General features: G+C 58.3%; 1 protein-coding gene across 2 annotated transcripts in view; it reads right to left on the bottom strand.

The window, feature by feature from the left end:
- TMEM184B (transmembrane protein 184B) overlaps positions 1-15,667 on the bottom strand; it is a 47,033-nt gene that overhangs the window by 19,473 nt on the left and 11,893 nt on the right. For both annotated transcript variants that reach the window (XM_053661593.1, XM_037160122.2), the window contains exons 2-3: positions 5,045-5,292; positions 3,371-3,536 (exon numbers count right to left, since the gene is read on the bottom strand). In XM_053661593.1, the coding sequence (XP_053517568.1) occupies positions 3,371-3,536; positions 5,045-5,236 (358 nt within the window). In that variant the 5' untranslated portion in view covers positions 5,237-5,292. The remainder of the gene's footprint in view (positions 1-3,370; positions 3,537-5,044; positions 5,293-15,667) is intronic.

The following is a 15,667-nucleotide window of genomic DNA, read 5'->3' as shown; positions in this document are numbered from 1 at the left end:
GTAGCTCAGTGGATTGAGCACAGGTCTGTGAAGCAAATGGTCGCCAGTTCAATTCCCAGTCAGGGCACATGCCTGGGTTGCAGGCCAGGTCCCCAGTAGGGGACACATAAGAGGCAACCACACATTGATGTTTATCTCTCTCTTTCTCCCTCCCTTCCCCTCTCTCTAAAAATAAATAAAATATATATCTTTTTAAAAAGCACAGTTTCAGGTTCCTCTAGGGGAAGGAAGGTTTAAAGAGCTGGAAGTGCAGTGCACTTGGGCGTGAGGAGGAGCTGGGGCAGCCTGTTTCAACCACACACACTTACGACTTCAATACAAGTAAAATGTGGCCCTGGCTGGTGTGGCTCAGTGGACTGAGTGCCGGCCTTCCAACCAAAGGTCGCCAGTTCAGTTCCCAGTCAGGGCACAGGCCTGGGTTGTAGACCAGGTCCCCAGCAGGGGGTGCAAGAGGGGCAACCACATGTTGATATTTCTCTCCTCTTCCCCTCTCAAAATGAATGAAATCTTTAATAATAATAATGATGATGATGATAATGAAAGTAAAATGTTAGTTGATTTAATTTTGTTAAAAAGGTGAGCAGCCCCAACTGGCGTGGCTCAGTGGCATGAGCATCATCCCGCAAAGTGAAAGGTCGCCAGTTCAGTTCCCAGTCAGGGCACAGGCTCGGGTTGCAGGTTCGATCCCTGGTTGGGGCGCCTGTGAGAGACAACTGACAGATATTTCTCTCTCTCACATCAATGTTCTCTCCCTCTCTTTCTCCCTCCCTTCCCCCCCTCCAAACAATAAGTAAATAAAGTCTAAAAAGGAAAGGGAGAAAAGAAAAGCAAGCGCCTGCCTGGCCGCCAGCAGGGAGCCCGGCTCATCCAAGGGAGTTCTGTGGCCCAGTCCGTTCCCTCCTGCCTCCTCGGGTCTCCAGAGACTGGGAGGGAGGGTGGAACCAACGGGAGCTCTTTCTGAACTTTCGGAGACACCCCGGCACCTGGCCTACAGGGGCAGTGCCCGTGGGGCCGCTCCTCCGGGCAGCGGCAGCACTTGCAGACACAAGGACAGTGGGAGAGCGACCAAGGCACAGAGCAGAGGTGCGGGGAAGGGCAGGGCGGGGCCAAGCCCAGAACTCAGACACCAGTCGCTGGGGAGCTCAGGCATCCTGGACTTCAAAGCAGCTGCTGCCCTGTTTGTAAACTCCCTGGGAGGGGCCATGGCGACAGCAGCGTTGCTAGGCGATGCAGACTTCCCAGGAAGACCTCTGCATGTTTACAGGGCTGGGAGGAAGTCTGGACAGGCAGGGCCTGAACAAAGAGGCCTCTGGAGTGGGGGGAGCCACCCCATCTGCCACCACCTCCGGGGCACGGAGTGAGGGTGGTACGGAAGCTCCCTGGCTGTGCCCCCTTCTGCCGTGCACCCCAGTCTTCAGGGCCTGCTCCCCAACCACACGGGAGAGGCCCCCTTGGCAGGGGACAGCTGAAGGAACCAGCAGGCAGTCTACTCCTGGGCACCCGTGCAAGGCTGGCAGTGGGGCGGAAAAGATTCTTGGCCCCACCTTCTCCAGTCCCAGCCTCTGTGGCTCCCCAGGTACCCAGCAGTTCCCCTGGGGACTCTGTTGCTTCCAGGAATATCGGGCACTGGAGCCCCACCTGGCCTCAGCATTCACACCTGGCAGAGCTGAGCAGAGACACCAGCTAGGAGACTTAACGGGGCCCCGTGTGGATGAACACAAGGCACCCAGCAGGTGTTCCAGAAAGTCCCTTGTTCATTCAAAAAACGAGTGAGCACCTACCACGTGCCCAGCTCACAGAGCCGATGGCCCACTCAGGATGATGAGAACAAAGCAGGCGCAAACGTGGCTGGAAACCGTGGTAAGGCCACGAGGACACGGGCAGGGTGTTGAGCGTGGGAGCGACAGGGAAGGCCTCTCTGAGGGGACACTGGAGTCGAGATGGAGGTGGTGGCTGGAACAGAGCTTTGCAGGCAGTGGGCGAGCACCTGAGGTGCCCAGGCTGGAAGGAGGCCAGTGTGGCTGAAGGGGCAAGGTGGGCACAGTGTGTCAGGCACCGCATCTCCCCACCAAGCCCAAAGGCACCCCCTGTGCCCTGTGAGTCCTTGGGAATATGCAAGTTCAAAGTGGAGCAGGAACTCCAGCTTCTGGGGGCAGCGGGGGCTGGGGGGTGACCACATACGCCCCACTGCCCCTGAAGCCCAACGCCAAGGACGACCCCTGCGGGGTCAGGGGAGCAGCCTGGCCTCGGCACAGGGAAAGCCACGCCAGACGCGCAGCCGGGAACCAGCAGTGCAGGTGCAGGAGACAGGAAGTGCAGGACCACGAGAGGGGGGTGGCAGCAAAGCGGGGGTCTTGCCTCCAAGGACCCTCCCCCCAACCCTGCTGGTCTTTTGGGCGCTGGCCAGGGCATCCCTGCCCTATGATCCCTCCTGGGGCCTCGGGCCCCTCCTCTCCCCAGTTTACCCGGAGTCCACATGGAGATTTTTGTGAACTGCAGTTCCCACTGTATCGTGTTTTTATGTATCGACAAGCAGTAAGAAAGAGCTAAATTTCTCTGTTTGCTCTGCAAGGCTGTGCGTCCGGGTCCCGCCTCCCGGTGCAGTGCCCCCTCCGGCCACCAGCCTCCGTCCCCAGACTGCTCTCCCTGGGCACACTGGGACTCCTTCCGCCCCTGCGATTTAGCCCAGAGTGGATTCTGCTCCTCGGCCTCCCCCCAACTGACACCAGGTCGTTCTAAGTCTCGGCGCCCTGCCCTCCCCAGGCCAGGACCGCTGGGCCCCGGTGAGAGTGCACACCTGTCCCCGCGGAGACGGCTCCGGTGGCACAGCTCCGGGGTGGGGGGCAGGCAGGGTGAGGGCTGGCTCCCCTCCGTGCAGTCCGGCCTGCGCTTGCAGCTCGGCCCCAGCACGGGCGATGCTTCTGTGTCACGCGCAAGCGTGGAGGCCCCCAAAAGGTGGTGGGCGCGTCGCCCCCTTGGTGGCACAGCAGAGCCTCCCCTGGGGCGGCCCCGCCGGCACTGCGCCACGGCCCCTGCCAACCCCCGACCCCTCCGTACTCAGAGTCTCTACCTACAAGTGGACAGCGTGTTCCCTGCCCACGCAGCCCTGAGACACCAGGACTGAGAGATGAGGCCGGAGAGGCCCTGCTTCCAGGCACCTGTGACGGAGCTTTGGGAGCCACAGTGCGAGGGGAGCCTGCAAGGTGAGGCTCTGGCTACACCTGTGCTGCTGCCACATGTGGACTCGGCCCTGAGTGGAAACCCTGAGGTGAGTGGAGAGGTGCGGGCGGCCTCTGGAGGAGGAAGGGGGTGGGGAGGCTGGCAGCACCCGGTCCGGCGCTCCCGACACCCCGCCTGCCCCGGTCCTCACCCTCGTAGCAGTCCCGCACGGTGCCGAAGTACACGTAGTACTGGTCGTTGGTGAAGAAGAGGAGGCTGAGCCAGGAGTCGAAGGCGTAGATGGGCACGATGAAGAGGATGCGGACGATGTAGCGCTGCTCGTTGGGGCGGCTGTAGCAGCGCAGGTGCATGTAGATCTGGGGGCGGAGGGGCCACGTCAGCGGGGACCTGGTGGCAGGGCCGCGCGCCCCCGCCCCTCCACACCCCCCAGGAGGAGCCCCGCTGAGGGTACACCTAGCTCTGCCACTTGCTAGTTCTGTGAGCTCATTACTCAACCCCGAGCCTCAGCCTCTGCTCCGGCACAATAGGACGATGACACTTCCGGTGGGAGGCCGCCGTGAGCATCAGAAAGCAGGGTGCAGACGTTTGTGGGGCTCGGGCGGTGCTGCCAAGGCCAGCCATCCAGACGCGGAGGCACGACACCACGCCCACCCAAGACCGTCCAAATCCGAGTGAGGGACAGGCCAGGGCATCCCACTGTAACAAGCCCTTGGGACCCTCAAGCACAGCCAGGTCTGTGTGGTGCGAGGAGACTCTCAGAGCATTTAGCGTCCCCACGCCCCACCCTCCCCGACTGCTGGTCCCTGGGCCGTGGCGCTGAGACAAGGGCGAGCGCCCACCCCACCACAGCCCTTAACTAACGGATGGTGTGGGGGCAGGAGAGCCGGGGGCCGCTGTGACGTCCTCACCCTGCCCTACTTCCCCAACAGGGGACAGAGCAGCGCTCCTGCCTTACTGGGCAGACGGAAAAATGAAATTTAATTTTTAGAAAGCAGGGGAATAATAAAAGCTACACACAAATGCCAAGAACTGTTCTAGCCATGATCCGCGTCCCAGCAGCCTGAGTCTCCCATCCCAGTTCTCATGACATCACACTTGGCCCAGCCAAGCCCTGGGCTCGGGAGGAAAAGAACGCAACACTCCCCGTCTGCAGTGAGCCAGCTGCCTCGGGAGCAGCTGGGCCCTAGAGGGGCAGGCGGCCCAGGGCCGTGGGTGAGGAGCTGACGGGGCACCCACACGGGCTCGGCCTCCTGTCCTCGCTGATACCCTTCCAACCTCTCCTTCCTCGGGCAGCCGGGGCATGTCTCAGCCCGTGCCAGGTGCCACTGGGCCTGCGAGCACCGGGGGACAGGAGACGTGATTTCTACCCCAGCTCTGCCCCCGACCTGTATGTGCCTGGGCTGGTCCCCTCCCCTTCTCTCTCTCTGCGTCTCAATTTTCTCATCTGCCAAAGGGTCATGGGCATCCACGTGGTCGTGCACAGGCCCCAGGCTCCCTGCAGCGCAGGCTGGTGATACTTAACCAGTTCTGACCCAGGGAAGGTGAGCAAAGTGACGAGGGTCATTTCCAGGTCGTGAAGGTAAACTATGCACAGGGCCTGCCTCACACACGCCTCCTCCTAGTGGTCAGAGGGAGGACGCCGCGAAGCTGCGAGATGCTGGGGCCCCAAAGTGGAACCGGACCTGCGCTGGGCTGGGGCGGGGCGAGGAGGAGCCAACTTCTGCAGGGGAAGCCCCGGAGACTGCCCGTTTGTTTACTGCTGCAGCCTGGCCTGCCCCAGCCCAACCGATACCCTGTTGGACTAGAAACCTCTCGGGACCCTTCTGGAGGCCTTGGGCTCAGGGACTCCTGACGGGCCGGGTACCTGGTGGCAGGTGATGAGCAGAGCCGTCCAAACGAAGAACCCGGAGATGGCCTGGGCCGCGGTGGTCATCAGGAACACAGGCTGCTCCATGGCCGTGGGGCTGCCCTCGGGGATCCCGGAGACGCCGGGCGAGGCTGCTGCGGCCGTGGGCGATGGTGGGCCCAGGGCCAGCGCGGCCCCCCTCACCGTCATGGTGCCTGGCAGCAGGGGCTCCCCGAGAGAGCCCTAGGAGCAAGCGACGAGCTGGCCTGGAGAGAGGGAACCGCAGTGTTAGCCTCCTCCCCAGGCAAGCGGCAGCGGTGGAAAAACCTCCCAGGTCTCCGCGTCCACCCTCAGAATGCGCCCCGACTCTGCCCGTGTGTCGCCCTGGCCCCAGCCTCAGCCTATCTCCCCCGAATTAAGAGAACCAGTCTCTGTGCTTCCGTCCTGGTCCCTGCTGTCCAGTCCCCCCCAGAGCAGCTGTGCGAGCTTTCTGAGATGCAGGCCAGACAGGCCCCTCCTCTGCTCGAAACTCTCCAGAAGCTCCCTGCCGGTCCCACCAGGGCCCGCAAAACTGCCCGACAGGCCCTCCGTGGCTCCGACTGCATCTGGTCTGCTACGGTCCCACCTCTACCCTTCACCCTAGCCACGCGGGCCTCCTGCTCCCAGCCGCCACAGGCCTGCACGTGCCCATCTCTGCCCAGCTGCCCAGCACTTCACAGGGCTCTCCCTGACCGGCCTGCCACACGTGGCAACCCCTCTCCGACCCCAGTGAGCACTCACACCACCTGACTCCCTGGGACAAGCACTTCCTCACGCAGCCTCTGCTAACCGCCCGCCTCCTTCCATCACACGCAGCTCCCCGAGGACAGGGCTCTGCCCTGCTCACACTGACCCCCGCCCCCCTGCACAGAGCAGCTCCGGTATGCCGCCGGTGTCAGCGAAGGCCCACCTGCCCACTCTAGCCAGACCGCTTCGTCACCCACGTCACTTCTAAGAGCTTGCGCCCTTTCTTCCCCATCTTGCCCCGGGCTCCCCAGTGGCTGGTGCCCCTCTGCACCCCAACCGCGCTGTTTTAGAGGCTCTGGGGCCCCTCCCAGCGCATGTGTCTTCACACCGCCCATCTTCTAGTCCAGCTCAGGCGTCACCCCGCACACGCGTCTGCCCTCCCGAGGCTGGCCGGCCGCTCTTTGAGGCAAGACCACACTTCCTCCTGCTTTGAATCCCAGCCCCAAGCTCAGCAGCGAGGCCATTTCCAACACTGACTTCATTATCTATCAGCTTTCACTCCCCATTTTGAAAGGAATGTGAGGTACTTCACAGAGACGCAAAGAAGAGAGCTGAAGAAGTTAACCCGCAGGAAGATCCTGGGCAGGAAAGTAAAGACAAGGTGGATGGGACAGAGGACCCTGTCCAGGGGTCTCTGCCCAGGCAGCTCTCATGTCACCTAGCACCTCCTAGTGGCACCTTTAGGACCTGGGGTAACAAATTAATGATATCCAGTTAAAAAGTAACCAGGGCCCTGGCTGGTGAGGCTCAGGGGATTGAGCACCAGCCTGCAAACCAAAGAGGCACGGGTTTGATTCCCAGTCAGGGCACCCACCCGGGTTGCCAGCCAGGCCTCCGGTAGTGGGTGCACCGAAGGGAGCCGCACATTGATGTTTCTCTCCCTCTCTCCTTCCTCCCTCCCACCGCTAAAAATAAATATAATCTTAAAAAAAAAAAAAAAGTAACCCAGATGTCGCCCAGGAAGAGCTGTTGCTAGGGTTCTCCGTCCAGGCTTACAAACAGCGTCCACGGCTAGGCTGCAGGCCGGAGCCCCCGTGAAAGTGCGGGAGGCTCCTGGGAGGGCTGACCGCTCCTGTGCTCGGGGGCCCAAGGCCTGGAATGCACCCCCTTTGGTGCTGCCACCTGTTGACAGGCTGGCAAACACCACCCCGGGGTCCCTGGATCTCCCTGCAGCCGAGGCCCTGGAAGACCAGCTCTGCTGGAATCACAGCCCCTGGGAATAACCTGCAAAGCAACCCGAGGACCACCTGACTGCTGCTGGGGTGGATACACAGCGGAGAGTGTGGCCAGGTGCAAAGAGCCTCGCTGGAGCTCCAGCCTCAGGTCCCCCACCACCCAGCCCTGTGTCCCCACACGGGGCCCTCTGGCCCCAAAGGGCCTCTGGTGCCTGACCCAGAAAATAAACGGCCAAATCCTGAAGTCCAACCGTCTCAGCCTGAAGCCCAAGGGCCATCCACACGGCCTCGCACCACGTCTGAGCCTGAGCTGACCCCCTCGGCTACGACACACGGACACCCAGGGAGGGCCCCGGGCCTCTGGGGCGCGCCTGGGCCTGCAGCCTGACCCGGCGATGCTGCCCACTGCCTCCCCACGCTCCCCAGCTTTGTCCCCAGCCCTCTCCAATGTCCCCAGAATCCTCTGCCACCATCTATGCCACGTCCGCTCTGAGCTCTAAGTTCCACCCGAAGAGAGCCCTTCACATTTCCATTTTCCTGTAAAAATAAATGATCCCTAACACACCGGCCAGAAGACGTGTCTAGATTAGAAACCAGAAATGGAGAAGAGGCCTATTTAAAGACACCCCAAATGGAGGCGTCTATATAAAGACGGGTGCAGGCTCCGACAGGCGCAGGGACGAGTCTCAGAATAGCTCCCGTGCGAAGGGCCACAGAACCGAAAGCCAGTGCCAGAAATTCTTCTTAGCAAGGAAAACTTGGGTTGTAAATCATCGTCTTTATCATCCCCAATTAAAGGAACAAACAGGGAGGATCGGAAAGGGAGGCAGGGGAAGTACGAAGACCCCTAAATCCGCGCGTCCTGAGCAGGGGCAGGGCAGGTCAGAGGCGGTGTCGTTCTAAGGGCAGAGTGGAGAGGCCCCTGGGCGGTCTCCCCAGCAGGGGCAGCTGCAGAGCCCTGGCCCTGCCCATGGGAGGAGACACCAGCGGGTTCCAGGCCGCTGCTTCCTCGGGCTCTGTCACATTCAAGTGCCTCTCTCTTAACGCCAGAGCAACAGTTAATATTCAGAGTCCTCTCACTTTCCTCATGTAGGTCGCCCGCTTCACAAGAAGAAACCCACTGGAAAAGCGGGGGTGGGGGGCGTGGTGACTGGCCCCCAAACCAGAGCTGGGATCAAGCTCAGGCCCTATAAACACAGTGTCTCCCCACCAGGCCGGGAGGGGCCACCCCTCGCTCCAGAACTTCCCACCAGAGAGGATGGTGCCGGCCCTGCCGCAGCTCAGACACAAGCAGGCGAGCCCACGTCGCTGGGAGGTTTCCGTGGCTGCCCCACGCCTGCCACGCTGTTGAGCAACGCCCTGTGGTTTACAAGTCACTTCCCCAAACATGACCTTGTTTTTTTCTCACAACTTTTAAGTAACAATTTCTCCATCTGAGAAGTGAAACAAATCACATGCAACTTGGTTGTGCAGCCCCCTGGGGTAACACCAAGTGCACAAGGGTCTTCACAGTATCCCCCCGAGTACCTGGAGCAACATTCTGACTCATGGACATGTGGCCCTTGGCACCAGGAGAGGCAGGTGCTGGCGGGACCTGGCAGGCTGCCCCCCAGCGCTCACCCCGCTCCCTGAACCTGGGGCAGCACACGGTGCTGGACCCCACAAATGGTTCACGGTGTATGTCTGCTGGGGGTGGGGGCATGGGCACTGGGGTCCCATCCTTTCATACGAGGGACAAGCACCTGCCTGGGAAAGCTCTCCTGGCTGCCCGGGTCTCTCAGGTGAGCAGAACACTGGCCTGGCACAGCCCCGACCTTGGGGAGACAGGGACAAGGCTGGCTGGTGTAGCCCCTTCACTCCCCCAGGGAAAGGGGTTCACGGAGAAGGGGAAAGGGCCTCCATGGCTCCCCTTTTTCAGTGCAGTCCATGCACCCCGATGTGGGAAGGTGGCACAGAATGAAGCTCAGAACCCCAGATGCGCTGGCAGGCCCCCCTAATCTCCTTAACTGACCAAGTGTTAAACTTCTGCATGGCAGAGAGCCCTGAGGGCGGATGCTGGAATCGCCTTTCCTGCAAACCTGTCCTGAGGCCCCTGGACACTGTGCCGGGCACTGGAAGCCCCAGGCTCGGCCTGGAGGAGCTCACAGCTCCAGCACACACTTGATCTACTCAACAGCGGCAACTGGAGGCCTAACCCCGCTGCCCAGCACGAGAGGTGAGCGCCCAGCACAAAGGGAGCTGGAGGCAGCATCCACAGCTGGGGGAGGGCCAGGGAGGGCGCCGACGTGGTGGGGACTCTGGGGCAGAGTCTTTAAGTGGCATAACCAAGCTCCAGCTTTGCAGTCACCAAGCAGGCTTCCCGCCACACTCCACCACCTGCTAGCTCAGGCAGTCGGCTTCCCTGGTCGGAGCCTCAGCTGCTTTATCTGTAATGTTTTGGGGTTCCTGCATTAGGGAGTTATTCTACTTTACATAAGTCCCCTTAAATAAAAGGAACAGAACATTAAAACAGAAGTGACCATTTGACAACTTCTAGTACAAACGACAGAGGTAGACCTGGATCACCATTGGATGACAAAACCACCGGGTAGAAGGCTGATGGGCAGCTTGCTAAGGGATGGAGCAGGCCGCACAGGTGCACGCACAGTCAAGGTCAAGGTCACAACAGAGGGGCACCGGAAGTTTCCATACGGAAGCACACGGCACCACCTAAGAAGGACCCTTTCCCAAAAAGTGAACTGCGTTTGAAACAAACCTTTAGAACGAGCCAACAGCCCCTGGGCAGCCCCAAGGGAGGCAGAACAGACTAAATGATGCCGTAAGCAGGCGGCAGCCAGATCGGGACCACAGAGCAGTCCGTCTCCAGGACAAATGATCTGGTTTTCCCAAGAAATTGGTGGCTTATCAACAAAGGTGGTTGAGGGGTTGTTACAGAAAAAGACTCAAGAGACATAACCAAATGCAACGTGTGAACCTTATTGAGCCCTGATGCTAATAAACCAATGATTAGAAGTCCAATGCGCTATCCATTGCGCCACGGAGCCACCTTAATAAACCAATGATTAAAACACATCTTAAGCCCTGGCTGGTGTGGCTCAGTGGACTGAGTGCTGGCCTGCAAAACAGAAGGTCGCCGGTTCAATTCCAAGTCATGGCACGTGCCTGGGTCTGCAGGCCTGGTCCCCGGTTGGGGAGTTTGAGAGGCAACCAATCGATATCTCTCTCCCACATCGATGTTTCTTCTCCCTCTCTTTCTCCCTCCCTTGTGATATCTCTAAAAATAAATAAGTACAATCTTTTAAAGAAATAAATGAATGATAATGACACCAAATGCTGGTGAAGGTGTAGAAATGATCCCACATACGTTGCTGGAGGGCATTCAAATTGGCAGAGCCACTTGGGAAAGGTCTCTAATAAAAAGCAGTTTCTTACAAAACCAACACACACTTAGCATCCAACCCGACGACCACTCTGAGGCATTTTATTCCTAGGGAAATGAAAAGTTACGTCCACACAAAAGCCTGCACACGAATGCGCCCAGCGGCTGTATTTGTAATCCCCAAACCTGGAAGCGACCAAATGTCCTTCAATGTGGGGCGGGGGCGGGGGTGGGGGGTGGAGTTAAACGCTGGTGCATCCGGACTGTGAAATGCTGCTCAGCAAGGAAAAGGAGCAACTACTGATTCGGGCGGCAAACCAGATGGAGCTCGGGGGCACTCTGGCTACTGATAACAGCCAGCCCCGAAGGTGGCTCGCTATCTGGTTCCCACGATCTAACATCCTCAAGAGGACAAGTCTAGAAAGATGCAGAACAGAGGAGTAACTAGCAGGGAGCAGCAAAGGTGTGCACAGGTTCAAAGGGCACATGGAGAGTGCCCTCCAGGCGGCGAGACTCCTTGTGACCTGACGGTGGCGGTGGTGGCTGCATCAGCCCACAGGTGATAAAACCTCACAGAACTACACACACGCAGGGCAGCGAAGCTGAGGAAGGGCTGTAGTCCAGTGACTGGACTGTGTTAGCGTCCCCTCCCCGGCCCCAGCAGCAGCCCACGGTGACCATGTCGCCATTTGCGGGAAGAAGGGCAAGTGGAACTCGATGTGCTGTTTTTGCAACTTCCTGTGAACCCACGATCTTGCAAAATACAAATGTTTTTTTTTAAGTCGTTATCAAGTAGAGATGCATACTGAACTATTGAAGAGTGAAAAATCACACGAAGTCTGGGATTTACTCTTTAGAAAGGAAGAGGGAGCCCTGGCTGGTGTGGCCCAGTGGACTGAGCAGCAGCCGGTGAACCAGGAGGTGGCTGCTCGGTCCCTGGCCAGGGCACAGGCCTGGGTGGTGGGCCTGGTCCCCGGTCAGGGGTGCGCGAGAGGCAACTGGTGGCTGTATCTCTCCCACGTCACTGTTTCTCTCCCTCCTTCCCGTCTCTCTAAAAATCAATGAGGGAAATCTTTCTTTGAAGGGGGAGGAGATACATGCAACAGAATTGCAGATGTTGCCGCTGACTCCTGTGACTGACAGGAAGACATGCATTATACTATTTGCTCTCTTTTTGTGCATTTGAAAATGTCCATAATAAAAAGCTTTAGACAGCAGAACAGTAGACTTTCCCGCAAACTCGTAACGAGACGGGCAGTAACTCGGGGAACTGTCTGCACCAGAGACTGACCGGTCACCCTGTAGAAGAGTGATGATGACGAACACCTGTCAAACCCAGCGACAGACCAACACCTCTATCTTTTACCAAGAACTGTTCCAAATGTGCCTGTTTTTCCTACAACCACTGACTGTCAGAGATGCACTTCTCAGCGATGTTTTCACATTTTTAAGCATGTTTAAAATGTCATCATAATGAACGGGAAAAGCGCTGCTCTTGAAAGAAACCTGGGCTAGAGCTACTTGGAAATATTTCAATTGTAGTGGGATTTTGTCACCAAAAACAGTATCAGTTTGTGACTTATAAAAGCTCTCATCTCTGAACTCTTAAAACCTAGGGAACGCAATTTTCTAATCTGTTTAAAAATTTCTGAAGCATCTGAGTTGGTTTGGGACTCAGGTGCTAAGATCTTTAAAACACCTTCCATATAGTTTACAAACACATCTGACTGGCACCAGGGAGGATGGAAATGTACCAGCCAAACTTCAGCACGCACAGCGGACAGGACGGAAAACGAGCAAGCCGACCTGGGAGGAAAGTCAGCGACGCGATCCCTGGGTGCAGCTGCGCGTCCCGGGACCTCTGTCTCCGAGGGCAGCCATGCACACCGAGTGTCTAACCCAAACAGATGGACAGCTGGGCCTTCCAGCTGCACTCACAGGGCATGAAAGCAGTTTCCTAACATAACCAAGCACGAGAAGCCAGCAGGCTTTTTGTGCTACCAACGAAATAATTTTTAAGCTTTTAGATGATTGCATCTTTAGCTCATCCTTTGATTTTTGTTTTTGGTGTAGGTTTTACAATGTACGTAACAGCAACCTCATGCATGTACACAATTATAACCACATCAGTATCTATGTATTAGGGTGTGTGCTCAAAAAGTCTTTCTGTTCGTAGGGATGTGTGAGCCAAGTTTGCAGAGCCGAGGTGTGAGCCACGGGAAAGCCGGGGCTGGCCCACTCCGCTCCTCTCCACTAGGTCTCTGCCTCCCCATTCCCGGCTGTGCGGCAGGAAGCAGTGTCAAGGCTTGGTCCCGCCTCTCGACCGGAGGCCCCGCCTGCTGGCGAGGTCACTCCATACCCATGTCCTCCTTTGCACACCACCCTGAAGGCTGTGAAGAGGCCTGGCCACAGTCTGTACCTTGTCCCAGGCTCTGAGTCAGGGACACTGGGCAGGAACCTGCGGGTGACTGGGCATCTCTGAGTGTGTTTCTTGGGGACACCATGCTGTAGCCAAGCCCCCCGGGCCAAGTGACTTTAGGAATTCAGAGTTTTTCAGATTTCAGTATGGACTATGGTACTGTATATGGTGCCACGGGGGTCTGGGCGGCACCCCAAAATCAGACACATAGTATCTCCACAGAGAAACGTGAGATATTTTTAAAGACCATAATTAGTTTCACATCAATTCAGGTCAGATGTTTGCCACAAAATTAGTCTGCTGCAGACCCTTTGGGATTTTCAGTGTCCTGGATTCCAGAGAGGTGACGGGACATGGCCTGGACCATCCTCTAGAGCTGCAGGGAGGGTGCGGCTTGCGGAAGCAGGAGTCAGTGCGGCTTGTTTCTTCACTTATGTTCAAACGTGACGGTGCCTTTCCCAGGCCCCGAAAACCTCTGACAACGGCAGGGCACGGCAGTCCTGGCTCCTCTGCAGAGCCCGGGCCCTCAGCAGTTTGGACTCGGCCTCCGGCTGCCTCCGCACCACTGGGTCCCTGTACATGTAGCTCCGCCCACCCGCCTGGGGCCCGTGTGCCCTCCCCTTTGCCCCGTCCTCGTGGAGAGTGCCAACCCTTCACTCACGGGTCACCCCGAACATCACGGCCTCACCCGAGGGCCAACCGATGCCGCCCAGCAGCACTGTGCTCGCCCCTGGTACTGAACAGTCAGTTTTGACAGAGTTTTGTCTCCTGACACCCGAGTCATTATCTATCTCGAGGACCAGGACGGTGCCAAGCACACAGAAGGGATTTAGAAGACCGGAGGCTGAGTCACAGCCTCTTACACACACCCTCCAACGTGGAGGCCGCGCCACAGAGGGCAAAGGGACTTGACCCACGTGCTCCACCAGGACACGCCCGGCCCACCCAATGGCAACGACAGGACGGCGAGAGTCCGCCAAGACAGAGAGCTTTCACACCGGAGGTCTGGCAACTGTCTGGCTGTTTCTAGAATAAGGAAGCTCCCAGGCAAACAGGGCTCGAAGTCCCCTGGGGCAGGGTGGGGCGGTTCACCGAACCTGCCTTCTGCCCAAGCCACCTGCCACCCTCCAGAGGCCGGGGTCCTGTCCTCTGAGCAGCTCCAACCCCAGCACCTCCCTCGGAGCCTGGCCAGAGTCAGCACTCAGTCAGCTTTGCCTGGATTAGTGGGCAACTGAATGGCTACCTCTGCCCTTTGCAGATCTGGCCCTAAAGCCACTGATACCCTCCACCACCCTTGTGCCAGTCCCTGGGAACCGACGTTCTCCTGCCCGCCCCCCACCTTCAGCCCCACCTGCCTTGACAGTCACCCCTTCTCTGACCGGTGACAGCTTGCCGTGGCAAGTCCCATCCTCCACAGCACTCACCCCGGTTGTGATTAGCCTTGTCCCATTAACATCCCGTGAGTCAGGCTCCGGGACGGCAGGGACCGTGTGCTGTGCTGAAAAGGTATCTGCCCAACCTGGGGACAGAGGGAACAGCAGGGACAAAGGCACCGAGATGGTCAACAGACACTGGGATGGGGTGTGACCAGGCTGCTGCTGACCGGCCTCCCAGGTGGTCTCGCTGACAGACATCTGTGGTCTCCACCTACAGTTGACAGAACGCCCGTGGAAGGCCATGTGAGGAGGGACATGAAGTCAGAGGGCCAGGCAGAGGTCCCCTGGGGAGCACCAGGACACTGAGCCCTGCTGGGCCACCAGCCACAGGCTGGACAGAGTTCACTGAGGGACCAAAAAGCCAGACTGCAGGGCGCCAAGGGAACAAGGTAGGGCAAACCTCACGCAAAAGAAAAGGAGGCGACCGCCCTGGCTGTGTGGCTCAATGGAGTGAGCACTGGCCTGAGAATCAAAAGGTCGCCGGTTTGATTCCCAGTCAGGGCACATGCCTGGGTTGCAGGCCAGGTCCCCAGTTGGGGACATAGGAAAGAAAACTGATCAATGCACCTCTCACACGTTGATGTTTCTCTACCTCTTTCTCCTTCCCTCCCCTTCTCTCTAAAAAAGTAAATAAATAAAATCTTAATTTAAAAAAAAAGAAAGAAGAGGAGGACTAGAAGAGGACTGCCAGTTAATATTCTCTTCCCCTCCCACTGGGGCCGGGAGCAGAACCAGCCACCGGAGGGGCACTGGAGGGCAGTCAGAGTACAGGGATCCGAGGAATCTGGAGCAAAATTCAACCAGGCCCTGGCAGGGCCCGATGAGCCACGCCGCACCCAGAAGACGGCCAGAGGTGGGCGGCAGTTCGCTTTCCAACACAGGCCCGGCCCCACCCTTCTCCAGGAGAGAGGACTTTGGGCTGACTCCCCTTCCGAAGACACCTACCTTTTCCAGAAAAGACCTTGGGCACCTGCCTGGGAATTCAGGTATGTCTGAGAGCATCTCAAGCAGATTCTACTCTGAGTGATTTTTATCTGCTGTTGCCCCTCACCCCGCCCCCCACCCCATTTCCTGTATGGAAGGCTGAACAATGACCTCCGAAGATACCCATATGCTAAACCCCAACCTGTGACCATTTTACTTACATGACAAAAGGGACTTCGCAGGTGTGACCACATCAAGGATCTCTGCTAATCTGTGTAGGCCACTGTCACAAGCGTCCTTACCGAGGAGGCAGAAGGGAGAGGGTGGGAAGACGGCCATGGGACCGTGGAAGCAGGGGGACACACCAGGTGGGCACCGGCAGGGGCTAAACTGCGGTTTGGAAGTTGGGGGAAAGGGCCGTGAGCCAGAGGATCCAACTGGCCTCCTGAAGCTGGAGAAGGCGCGGAGGCGGCGTCCCCCCCGGAGCCCCCCGGAGGAACGCACCCTGCCCACGCCCTGACT

Source organism: Artibeus jamaicensis, unplaced genomic scaffold, assembly GCF_021234435.1.
Source record: "Artibeus jamaicensis isolate MK-2021 breed Jamaican fruit bat unplaced genomic scaffold, CSHL_Jam_final contig_233, whole genome shotgun sequence".
In the NCBI taxonomy this organism is placed as follows: Eukaryota; Metazoa; Chordata; class Mammalia; order Chiroptera; family Phyllostomidae; genus Artibeus; species Artibeus jamaicensis.
Note: the sequence above shows the minus strand (reverse complement) of the source record. Positions and strands in the feature narration are given on the sequence as shown.